The sequence below is a fragment of the Sinocyclocheilus grahami genome, unplaced genomic scaffold (assembly GCF_001515645.1).
Source record: "Sinocyclocheilus grahami isolate Dianchi unplaced genomic scaffold, SAMN03320097.WGS_v1.1 scaffold990.1, whole genome shotgun sequence".
Lineage (NCBI taxonomy): Eukaryota > Metazoa > Chordata > Actinopteri > Cypriniformes > Cyprinidae > Sinocyclocheilus > Sinocyclocheilus grahami.
In genome coordinates, this window is record NW_015506169.1 from 176,174 (window position 1) to 189,028 (window position 12,855).

Consider the following 12,855-nt stretch of genomic DNA (forward strand, 5'->3'; position numbering starts at 1 on the left):
GACTACATGACTGCATTCAAAGCTCTACAAGAGCAAAACAGGTGAACTCGCAATGCATCAATACCCGCTTTACAAAATAGTTCAGAAACTTTCTTGTCAGAAAGGAACTTCATTGCATTTTTCTCCATTCCATCAGTCATGATTCTATGGATTCGTTCTATGATTACATCTGGGATGTGACGATTCTGGAATATCTGACATGTATCCTTTTTAAAGAAGACCCAATCTCAGACCAACACGAGTCCGCTGTTATCAATTAATTTGCAAATGTATTAATAAAAAGATTTGAATAAGCCTTTATTCAGCACATCTGTTCTTTGTTTTACCATAACTTTTGCCTTTAGACATTCATCATAAACGAGGAGAGAGTGACAAAAGACAAGTTGCGGTAAGCCGATTCATTTATCTGTTGATTCAAGAATCAGTTACACTACGTTGAGTGTCTCAAACATTTATTGCAGATACAGCAGAAATGCAATCTAACAATATGTACCAATATTTAATTTCAGTGCAGTTTCAAAGTAAGATTTGTACAAAAGTTGCTTAATTTTCAGATGGAACTATTAGCCATCACAAATGAAACTAAATTAGCTCAGTACACAGATATGAAGCTAATGAAGGGTAATGTATTTGAACACAGATTAAGGCCATCGGACAGACAGAGTTAAACTCCAGTAATCCAGAGGAAGTCCTGCAGCTTGCAGCGCAAAAAAGGAAGAAGAAATTCCTACAGGCCTTGGCTAAACTCTACTTTTAATTTCGTTCCAAAAGAGTGTTTTTTTTTTTTTTTACTGGGGGGGGGATAAATAAATTTTTTTTTTCAAATAAATATGCCTATGCTAATTTATGTTGTGTCCTATTTTTATAATATACAAATGTATACATATACACACATCCAATTTTCACAATTATGTGTCAATAAGGAACAATGTTTTTTGGTAAAGTTGAAATGAGCAAATGTAAACATCTTACATTCTATATACAAATGAACATCATGCTTAAATTGTGCTGTATAATAAAGAACATTATGCCGACAGGAAATTGGATATTTTCATGAATCACATTTGAAGAAGTCGTCATTTGAACTTCAGAGAAAAAAAATAATAAAACAGAAAATATACAAAAATACTACAGCAATCCTGAGGCCTAATCTTATTTTTTGCACAATATTTTTCGTACTGTACAGGGAAACCCAAGTTGCCTACTCATTATAAAACAGTGCAGTTTCTTGAAGTCTATTTTGTTACTTAAATAGAAGTTTAAGCCCTGTGCACATAGTACATATTACATGTAATGACCTGAACTCGAGATGAAGTCTAGACCTAGAGTGACAGTAAATATCACAGTACACTGATCCTGCTGTATGAACACTAGTGTTAGCTGGGTTTCTCAGCGCTGCTTGGTGGTGTTGGTGGGAACAAGGGCTCCAGGCTTTTTGACTGCTTCTCCTGAGCATCTTTCTGTAAATGAGAACATGACATTGATTAAAAAACTGTTAAATGCACCTGGCTGAAACAATGCCATGAGCACAACATGCTCATAAATGTTCTTCATTCCACCTCTAAACTTCTGCATCCGTCGATTGCGCTGATCTCAATTATTAATATTAGTTAAGCACTAGACTCACCAGCATGCAGAGGTAGTCCACGTGTGTCTGAATGTTGTGTCTGTCCTCAGACGGCACTTGGCCAAATTCTCTCAGCTGTGCACTCTCATAACACATCATGGTCTCCACGAAAGGAGCCATCCAGTTCACACAGGTCTCAATGGCCTCCCACTTCAGTCCTGTGTGGAGGACAAACACTTTGCCTGATCTACACATGCTCAAAACTACTACTTTATGCTTTGCTCAGTAATATAAAATACACAAATACAATGCAAATTTTGATGCAGTTACTTTTAAAAATGTATGTTTGCCATAAGAACATGTGTCCTTGTGTACAACAAAACGTCCAAGTATCGCTAAGTTATGTTACCAGACCTTATTTTACTCCTGAACTGAAAAACCCTTTAATAAAAAACGCACAGGAAAATCCTGATGGAAAGGGTATGACACTGGCTAGTTGGACACTGCATTATGCGGTTCTTTCACTGTCGTCTTTAATGTTTAAATGCTTGTTTCATTGCTCTTTTGTTGATTTTGTTTGCTTCCATTGGTGCTTTTGATAAAAAAAAAAATAAAATTTGGATAAAAGCGTCAGCTAAATGACTAAATGTAAATGTAACGAGTCAGGAAGAACTAGCATTTACACCCTGCACACAATGTGGGCACATGCATATTGAACTGCTTCAAATTGGTTGAGATGATCACTAATTGATCACAAATGTACACTAGCTAACAGCTTTAGAAACATGAAGAGCTTATATAACAGTAGACCTTGCTAATTAAAATCTTACCCGATACTTTTTGGACGACATCAGCTGACATGAAGTGGCAAAAAGCAGCCGCTGCTAAGACTCCATATTTAAAGTCCAAAGAGTTGATATCAAGGATGCACAAATCCAAGACCTAAAACAAACACAAAAAGCACATTCAAATTTTCACAGTAGTTGTCAAGATTAGAATAGTGTATAATGGTGGGGAAAGCGTGAGTACCTGTGTGATCTGAATGTAGGTTTCCTGAGAAAACTGAGGCACTAATAGATTGGTGACGTCATACAGCGTGGCGATCTGAATGTAGAGCTTCATCCACGAGAGCACAGTCTCCGGACAAAGATCCCAGTTTAACGCCTGTTGAGTACATAAAGACATGTTTAGATAGCACACACACATCCACAACTAAAAGTTAAATACTTTCTCATTCTATTTTTTTTTTTATTAGATGTTTTTTATGTTCCCGGTTTTCAACTTTTCTATATTGATTAAATAGGGGACATTCGTGCAAGTAAATAATTGTTCGAAAAATAATGTATAAAATGCAACAGAAAAATTAAAAATATTTGAAGCCCAATTTGATCCATTTCAGTATAAAAATCACACGCTAAATTGTATACATTGTTTTCAACAGTTTTTTAAAAATATCTATTTATCCATGTTTTGACATTTTATTGATAAAACTGATTTATGAATTTCTGTAATGATTTTGCATCCTCTCTCTCCCCCGTCAGGGGTCTCCAGAGCAGAACCAGAAGTGATTTCTCGGTTCACACCTTCAACATGATCAGCTCCATCTGCAGGATCTCCTCCTCCAGACAGGCTCCATCAGACACAAAAGCCAGCTCAGTGATTTTTGGAGGATATATTTCCTATAAGAACAAGGAACATGCAGTGATTCATTTCCTATGCAGACAGTAGCTCCAGTGTAGATTAAAAAAATGAGACCTATTTATTTTTGACACACCATAGGTTAACATCACAACTTGTACATTAATCAGGCATGCGATCAAAAAAATACATTGTTTTAAGTATATATATATATATATATATATATATACACATACATACACACACACACACACACAAGTTTTGTTTTTACATGTTTATATATTTTACTTTATTTCAGCTTTATTATAATTAACCAAATATTTTTAATAGTTTGTTTTTGTTAACCAGTTTTTTTTTTTTTTTTTCAAATTTGTTTAATATTGTTTTCAACAGTTTTTTAAAAATATCTATTTATCCATGTTTTGACATTTTATTGATAAAACTGATTTATGAATTTCTGTAATGATTTTGCATCCTCTCTCTCCCCCGTCAGGGGTCTCCAGAGCAGAACCAGAAGTGATTTCTCTGTTCACACCTTCAACATGATCAGCTCCATCTGCAGGATCTCCTCCTCCAGACAGGCTCCATCAGACACAAAAGCCAGCTCAGTGATTTTTGGAGGATATATTTCCTATAAGAACAAGGAACATGCAGTGATTCATTTCCTATGCAGACAGTAGCTCCAGTGTAGATTAAAAAAAATGAGACCTATTTATTTTTGACACACCATAGGTTAACATCACAACTTGTACATTAATCAGGCATGCGATCAAAAAATACATTGTTTTAAGTATATATATATATATATTTATACTGTTTATATAATATAAGTGCTGTCAAAATTAGCGCGTTAACGCAGGTGATTAATTTTTTCAGTTTAACGTGTTAAAAAAAATGTAATGCCGTTAACGCAGGGGTGGAGCTAGGGTTGGCACTCACAACTCCTTGAGAAAAAGTGCATTTATTTAGTCGCAAAACGTCTTGACGATCACATCAAACCAGAGACATTTCAGACGCGCGCTCCAGCTTCACTTCAGCGACAGGCGCGAGTCAAGCGTGCATGGAAACGGTACTGTGCTTGCTGTAGCCTGTATCCTTTCATATCAGAGCGTGAAATAAACTACTGCATGCACTGTCGTGGTCAGTTAAGTCATGAAGTTACCAAAAAGGCGATTATAGCTGCCTTAAAACGGCATGCATGCAATATATTATCGATAAATCACATGTAAGAAATGGTTCTCGCAACTGTCCTGGAGCAGCCCAGCACTGCCTCACTCATCTAACACACCCGATTTAACTCGTCAGCTCATTACTAGAGACTTTAAGACCTGAAGTGTGTCAGAAAAGGTAAAGAGATTTGAGAGAAATATGATTCGTGTCACAGATCCGTGTCACGTTCAGCAGCGGCAGCTCTTAGAGTAATAACAGCCGAAACAACCTAATAACCAGGTGCTGTGATGTCTGTCAATCAAAGAAAGAAAATTCATTTTCAATTTCTGTACATTTCTGCTGAAGGGCACAGGTAAATATGACATTTATTATAATGGGTTTATTTGAAGATTGTTCGAAGTTCACTTAAATTAGAAGTTATTTTTTAAAGTCTAATAAATGTTAAAATTAATAGCTTTCAATTATACTGTAATGTTGAATTGCTATAGTCAATGGTTAAATATTAGGTGAAAAAATTTCATAGAGATGTCAGTAATATTGGTATCAGTGATACTGGCCTTCAGTCATAAAAAAAGATGCCATTAAACAAATATACTGCCTTTATGTTTTTTGTACATTCATTTGAAGATTGAATGTGAAATTGCAATATAAAAGTATATTTAATGTTAGGTGGGATTAATCGTGATTAATTTCAGAAAAACTGTGTGATTAATTAGTTCACTTTTTAATCGATTGACAGCACTAATATATATATATATATATATATATATAGGGGTGGAATGGTACACAGATGTCACGGTTCGGTACGTACCTCGGTTTGGGGGTCACGGTTCGATACGATTTCGGGACAACAGGGGGAAAAAACTAATTTACTATGCTCGGTTTCTTTTCATTTATTTTGAACAGACAAGTAGTACAAATTACAATTTTTTTCCACCTAGATTTGAAAATACTAAATATTATTACATTGTTATGTATATAAAATCTGCAGTACATATAGGTCTATACATACAAGGAATAAATTCTTGAAACATATTTGATTTAGTTTACTGTAAACTGCGACACGTAACGTAACCTATATACACCGAGTTTCAGTTCATTTTTGTGACACGCATAATTTGTTCACAGAAAGGAAACTCAAATGGCAGAAAGCGGCATTCTATTTGTTTTCTTTATTGTACAAAAGCACAACGTTTTGTTTTCATTGTGAGTGTACACAAATAAAAGCAGACATTTATACAGTGATGCATTATTAATAAGACAATAAGTGTGTGAGGAGTGGGGCGGACCGAGAGCAGTGGGAACGGAGCGAGGCCGTGGAGTAATTGATGATGAGCAACACCTGCACCACTCACCGGTCTCGAGTCCCACAGAGGAGCTCCGGAAGGATAAAAAGAAGAGCTGTGGTGGAGTTGCCGGGAGAGAAGACCAGGACTGGACTTCTCTCCTCTTTCACTATTGTCACTCCTCCTTTTATCCCTTCGGAGCTCCTCTGTGGGACTGGAGACCAATGAGTGGTGCAGGTGTCGCTCATCATCAATTACTCCACGGCCTCGCTCCGTTCCCACGGCTCTCGGCCCCGCCCCCACTCATCACAAAGTGTTTTAAGTTGATTCTGCTGGTGTAAGGAAACAGTTGAAGTGATCGTGCCGGCGCGCACACACACACACACACACACAAAACACATCAGTTCCAGCATTGCTAACTTGACAGCGCAGTTGGTACTTTATCAAAATAAAATACAGTGAACCAAACATCAGCACGTCAGCCTCTGTGTCACCGTTGGAACGCGGCTGAAGTACAAAGCCTATAATTTACATAATAAATAATAGTTTAGCATTCAGATACGTTACATCGCAAATATGGAAATATTATGGAATATTTGGATTTGAGCCGAATGAGAGAGGTAGGATACACAAGCACAAAGCTCCATTTCGCAAACAGTTGAGTGCACAAGCCTTTAAAGTATACTCCTTTTATATATATATATATATATAACTCTCCACTTCAGTTGACACAGGCCAAAATATAAAAATAAAATATTTCTCTTAAATTAAGAGAATTAAAAATGAAAATAAATAAAGAGCTTTTATTTGAATGGAAAACCGCAAAGACCCTCTTTTGTTGAAAACCAATTTATTACCAATTGTAATTATAAATTTGGAAGTGGTATGTTCTGCTTTCAAATGCATGCTATTGCGATCCAAACTATGCGCTTGTAGAGATTAAGTTTGTGTGGAACAGCATTTAATGTGAATCTAGTCGCTCTGAGACACTGAAAATATAAAAAACATATAAAACAGAAAAATCCCATCCCTGATTAATACTGAATTCAACTGCTGTACAGTTACAGGTGTTTTGAGCTTTAAGCACAGCTCACCTAATTAGCCTTATGATATAATATAATGTTTTTGTTTTTTCTCTAGTGTTCAACGTTAAGCTGTTTTTGCGCTGATGTCAGACTTCTTATGTGTTTCAAATTATTTGATCTTGACCAGATGTAATACAATTTCAAGTCTAATGTTTTTAAACACTTGTATACCTCTATTTTGCAGGAGATGAACAGAGCCGTGATTCCTATGAGCTGCAGTTGATCCTTCTGCACGTCACTTTGGGACAACATGTACCTGTCAAAGAAGTCCTGAGCCAGGTAGAAGGTCTGTCTGTGAAGTGTGTACGATTCACACACCTAAAGAGAGAGAGATGAAGAATTGAAATATATTTTTCCACAACCAGTTACCGACTCGAGTTGACTAGTCAATTAGTGAATCATCTTGTGATGCTTTTAGTTTTTTTGATTTAACAAGGGATTCATCTAGAGAAAATGTCTGGGAGAGTGATTCTCTGTCTTTAGCAATAAATTGCAATGCAAGTTTTACTAAAGAACTCTTATTATAAGAGTTAGGCAGGGTTGATCTCATTGCTATAGATTAGGTCTCTTTTTATGAGCGAGCTCTTTAAAGTTGGTTAGTAGAGAAGCATAGCAGGCAGACAGTGGGAAAGAGAAATATATAAATATTTTAAAAACACACTTAGACATTAATAACTTAATCATGAATATGCATTGCAGTACATCCACTCAATAAACTTGAATATGGTTGTTAGAATAATTCAAGCCCAGGATGTTTGTGTCTGGGAAGTCAGGGTCACTTTTACCTCTAATACACATCTGTATAATTTGCTTCACAGGCACACGTGCTTCCCACAACTATTCACTTGTAACTATTTAATTTCTGGTTTAATCTGCCAGTTTATGAACTGAATAGAAATGTGGTGAACTATATTCAAGTATCCTAATGTACAATCCATGAACTACTGCTGGAGCGTATATTGAGGAGAATATGTTCACATGCTTCTCCCCTTCTAGTATCTAGATCTCCACCCATTTGCCTCCAGGTTTATGGTGTTTTCCTTCGTGTTTCTATTCCACTCATTGCTCTGGGTATAAGAAGTGAAGGTAACGGTTGATCTGGGAGCTCCTACACAGAATCCAACATTTTCCTATCAGTTCTCTTTGACATGTAAACAGGGATTAAATAAATAACAACTTTAACGGAGTCAGATTATGTTGGAGTCAGATATATTTTTGAATTATGCAAGTCATCCTTTTTTGTTCTTTCCTTTTATTAATAAAAAAGCATGTATGTGGACCCTGGATCACAAAACCAGTCATAAGGGTAAATTTTTTAAAACTGAGATTCATACATCATCTGAAAGCTGAATAAATAAGCTTTCCATTGAAAATAAATAAGCTTTCCAATATCAAAAATATTGGTCGAGATACAACTATTTGAAAATCTGGAATCTGATGGTGCAAAAAAATCAAAATACTGAGAAAATCGCCTTTAAAGTTGTCCAAATGAAGTTCTTAGCAATGCATATTACTAATCAAAAATTAAGTTTTGATATATTTACAGTAGGAAATTTACAAAATATCTTCATGGAACATGATCTTTACTTAATATCCTAATGATTTTTGGCATAAAAGAAAATAATTTCGATAAAAAAAAAAGATAATTTTGACCTATACGTTTTTTTGGCTGTTGCTACAAATATACCCAAGTGACTTAAGACTGGTTTTGTGCTTCAGGGTCACATATTAAATATTGATTTTATCAATTTAGTTTTGTTACATTATTTGAAAGGCTGCATTTAGTATTCAAATAATAAATAAGAAATAGTTCTGGTGGATGTGTATGTAAACAAAAATAAATAAATAACGGTGAAAATTGTTTAAAAAATAGGTCCCACTTTATATTAGGTGGCCTTAACTACAGCAGCTGATGTACTTACATAAAAAATATGTACAGTGTGTTTATTGTGTTCATATTGTATTGCAGAACACTTCTGCTGCTATTGAGGTGGGATAGACTGTATAAGGTTAGGGACAGGTTTGGTGATATGGTTGGGTTAAGGTGTAATTATACATGTAATTACAGATGTTATTACGTGCAGGTGTTTTTAAAATATAAATACAATGTAAAAACTTGTATGTACACAATACACGCATTTTGTGTAATGTACACATTGTATCAAAGGATTAATTTAAATGTAAGTACATAGTAGTTAAGGCCACTTAACACATATTAAGTGGGACTAAAAAAATATATTCTCACTGTCTATAACTAACTCTCACATCAACAACGTTGTTATGGCAGTCTATACAGTGAAATATTATAAAGGGAATCTAGTGTGAAGAGCAGATCGTGTGACAGTACCTCCATGAGCCAGTCGAGCAACATGGCTCTCATTTTGGGCCGCAGCGACGGGTGTTTGTCTAAACTGCTCTTGCTGTGTTTGTACTTTATTTCTTTACTCAGCATTTTCCTCCAGACGTCCTCTGAGCTGCCCCAACTTCCCCAAAACAAATCAGAACACAAATACAGACTTCAGACAATGTATCAGTAAAAAACAGGATACAGAAAAATATATGACTGTACATCATCCTGAAGTTCAGTAGCATTGAGATGAAGGGGATTCTTGCTGCTTAATGTTAATACTGCTAGTAGACTGATGTGACATCTTATGCACAGAAGCCAACATTTTTATGCATTTTTAAAATAAAATAAGAAAAGAAAGACAATAATAATGATAATAATAATTACAACAGCTCTATTAATACATTTATTATAACACTCACACAGTGTTCAAATTGGAATATATTTTCTAATGTTTTAAAAGAATTATCTTCTGCTCAGCAAGGCTGCATTTATTTGTACAGTAAAAAATACATAACTGATTCAAGAAGGGGGTCTCAAAAATGGCAAAAAAAAATATTTTACTAGCTTATTAATTTTAAGTTAAATTGTGCTTTGTTGGTATAGTGTCTGCTAGAACGTTAAAAAATTTTCAGTATTAAGTAAATATTTTTAAATTGTTGTTTTGTAATTAATTTTTTTCTTTGAAAAGCTAGACAAAAAAGTAAAAAGCACATTTTGGCTATTTATGCAATGGTGAAAAAAATTGGCAAAATATATGGGGAAAAAATGTGAAAAGCCGTGTTCGGCCTTCAGCCTAGTGTTTCATTTTGTTCGGCTTTGGCCAAGAATTTTCATTTCGGTGCATCCTTACTTAGGGCTTATTAACTAACTTATACTGAAACCTACAGACATGCAGGAGGCATTATGCAAAAATAAAGGTTACAGTTATGGATGGTACAGTTATGGCGGTGACCCTTGATAAAATTATTTTGATTCTTAGCATGGGCTGTTTGCATGATCAACAACATATAATAGTACTGTTGTATTTCATATACAGTGCCCTCCACTAATATTGGCACCCTTGGTAAATATGGGCAAAGGCGGCTGTGAAAATAAATCTGCATTGTTTATCTTTTGATCTTTCATTAAAAAAATGCACAGAATTCTAATCTTTCATTATGAAATAAATGTTTTTCTCCAATGCATGTTGGTCACAATTATTGGCACCCCATGAAATTCTTATGAGTAAAATATATTTAAAGTATATTCCCATTCATATTGAATTTTTTTTAGCACACCAGGGTGACTATGAGCATGAAATTTTCCAGTGCAGAATTATAAATATGAGGAACACAAAGGCCAAATTCCCTTAATCATCCATCACAAGGAGTAAAACCAAAGAATATAGTTCTGATGTGAAGAACAAGATTGTTGAGATTAACAAAATAGAGAGTGGCTGTAAGAAAAGAGCTAAAGCATTGCAAATCTCCATTTCCACCATCAGGACAATAATTAAGAAGTTCCAGTCAACTAAAGATGTTACAAATCTGCCTGGAAGAAGACGCATGTCTATATAGTCCTAATGCACGGTGAGGAGGAGAGTTTGAGTGGCCAAAGACTCTCCAGGACAGTTGAGTCTTAAAGGGGTCATATGATGCGATTTAAATTTTTCCTTTCTCTTTAAAGTGTTACAAGCTCTTGATGCATAAAGAGGATCTGTAAAGTTGCAAAGACTAAAGTCTCAAATCCAAAGAGATATTCTTTATAAAAGTTAAGAGTTAACCACGCCTACCTAAAACGGCGCGTTCTAACACGCCCTCACATGTCTATGTCACGATGTGGGAAGATGTGCATAACGCTGCCTAAATGTTCACGCAAAGAAGGAAAGGCGTAACTTTTATTCTCGCTGTAGTATTGTTGTTGCCGCTGCCGCCGCCGCCGCCATGTCGTGAAGACGCTGTGTGTTTCGGTGTGAAAGCGAAACTACTTTGTTTGGCCTTCCAAAAGAGGACGATATCAGCTTTGTCATGCCTAGAGCTGATCCGTGCTGATCGCTGAGGAAATACATCAACTTCGCGCTGTGGATCGCCGGATTGGCTTTCACCGTGGACGAAGCGGAGTCCAGCCCGGGGTCGTCACATGTGGTTGCCGCAAGCCCGCCAGCCGCTCCTTCATCGAATCCGCCGGCCGTTCCTCACTCTAGCCGCCAGCCGCCGCTCACTCAAGCCCGCCGTGTGTTTTGTTGTGAAAGCGAAACTACTTTGTTTGGCCTTCCAAAAGAGGACACGACTAGAAATCAGTGGTTAAGTTGTATTTACAACACTGTTCCAGAACAGTTCAACCCAAATATTCAGATGTGTGCAACGCATTTTATGGAGGACTGTTTCCTGATCCTGGTAGTGTAGACAACAATGCCGGCTGTTCTTACTCAGACAGTAAGTATGTTTTCGTATTTAAAGGATTTGCCACTGACGAGTCAAACGCGAATTTTGAGCACTGTAGAGTAGCACTTGTTGTTTGTCATTTCTCCAATCACAAATGCAGAAATGGTTTTATGTTTACGCGGCGGCGTGATGCAACGCGTAAAAATACAAACAAGACATTATTAATTATGTCCCCACTGGATGCAACAAATGCCTAGTTTATAATGGGTTTTAATGTTTTGTATTTACAACACTGTTCCAGAACAGTTCAACCCAAATATTCAGATGTGTGCAACGCATTTTATGGAGGACTGTTTCCTGATCCTGGTAGTGTAGACAACAATGCCGGCTGTTCTTACTCAGACAGTAAGTATGTTTTCGTATTTAAAGGATTTGCCACTGACGAGTCAAACGCGAATTTTGAGCACTGTAGAGTAGCACTTGTTGTTTGTCATTTCTCCAATCACAAATGCAGAAATGGTTTTATGTTTACGCGGCGGCGTGATGCAACGCGTAAAAATACAAACAAGACATTATTAATTATGTCCCCACTGGATGCAACAAATGCCTAGTTTATAATGGGTTTTAATGTTTTTGTCTCACCGCTCCATCATAGTATGGTAAGGGGTGTAACATTTCATAGCCACCTCTGCTTACATTTGCTAAGGCTGCCAAAATTAGTGGAAGGGACTGTATGAATACATACACTGTATGTGTTGCACATGCCACACAAAAACAGATGTGCCACATACTACTACATTTGTAAAAATTATTCATTATAGATTATTAAACATCTTATATGTGTGTGTATTTGATCCCCTGCTTATTTTGTAAGTTTGCCCACTTACAAAGAAATGAAGGGTCTGTAATTTTTATGGTAGGTTTATTTTAACGTATAGAGACAGAATACCAACCAAAAAATCCAGAAAAAACACATTATATAAAGGCTAGAGATTGATTTGCATTTCAGTGAGTGAAATAAGTACAGGTGCATCTCAATAAATTAGAATGTCGTGGAAAAGTTCATTTCAGTAATTCAACTCAAATTGTGAAACTCGTGTATTAAATAAATTCAATGCACACAGACTGAAGTAGTTTAAGTCTTTGGTTTTTTTAATTGTGATGATTTTGGCTCACATTTAACAAAAACCCACCAATTCACTATCTCAACAAATTCGAATACTTCATAAGAAAACATTTTTAGTGAATTGTTGGCCTTCTGGAAAGTATGTTCATTTACTGTACATGTACTCAATACTTGGTAGGGGCTCCTTTTGTTTTAATTACTGCCTCAATTCGGCGTGGCATGGAGGTGATCAGTTTGTGGCACTGCTGAGGTGGTATGGAAGCCCAGGTT

General features: G+C 36.1%; 2 protein-coding genes across 2 annotated transcripts in view; one reads left to right on the plus strand and one right to left on the minus strand.

Annotated features, from left to right (window-relative positions):
- Window positions 1–799, plus strand: part of LOC107565239 (integrator complex subunit 8-like) — a 70,841-nt gene extending 70,042 nt beyond the window's left edge. The window contains exon 28 of the mRNA XM_016250456.1: window positions 728–799. Within this exon, the coding sequence (XP_016105942.1) occupies window positions 728–757 (30 nt within the window). The 3' untranslated portion in view covers window positions 758–799. The remainder of the gene's footprint in view (window positions 1–727) is intronic.
- An 11-nt stretch (window positions 800–810) lies between these two features.
- LOC107565241 (G1/S-specific cyclin-E2-like) overlaps window positions 811–12,855 on the minus strand; it is a 19,376-nt gene continuing 7,331 nt past the window's right edge. The window contains exons 3-9 of the mRNA XM_016250457.1: window positions 9,094–9,229; window positions 6,918–7,064; window positions 3,741–3,836; window positions 2,597–2,731; window positions 2,398–2,509; window positions 1,628–1,785; window positions 811–1,460 (exon numbers count right to left, since the gene is read on the minus strand). Coding sequence (XP_016105943.1) covers window positions 1,377–1,460; window positions 1,628–1,785; window positions 2,398–2,509; window positions 2,597–2,731; window positions 3,741–3,836; window positions 6,918–7,064; window positions 9,094–9,229 — 868 coding nt within the window. The 3' untranslated portion in view covers window positions 811–1,376. The remainder of the gene's footprint in view (window positions 1,461–1,627; window positions 1,786–2,397; window positions 2,510–2,596; window positions 2,732–3,740; window positions 3,837–6,917; window positions 7,065–9,093; window positions 9,230–12,855) is intronic.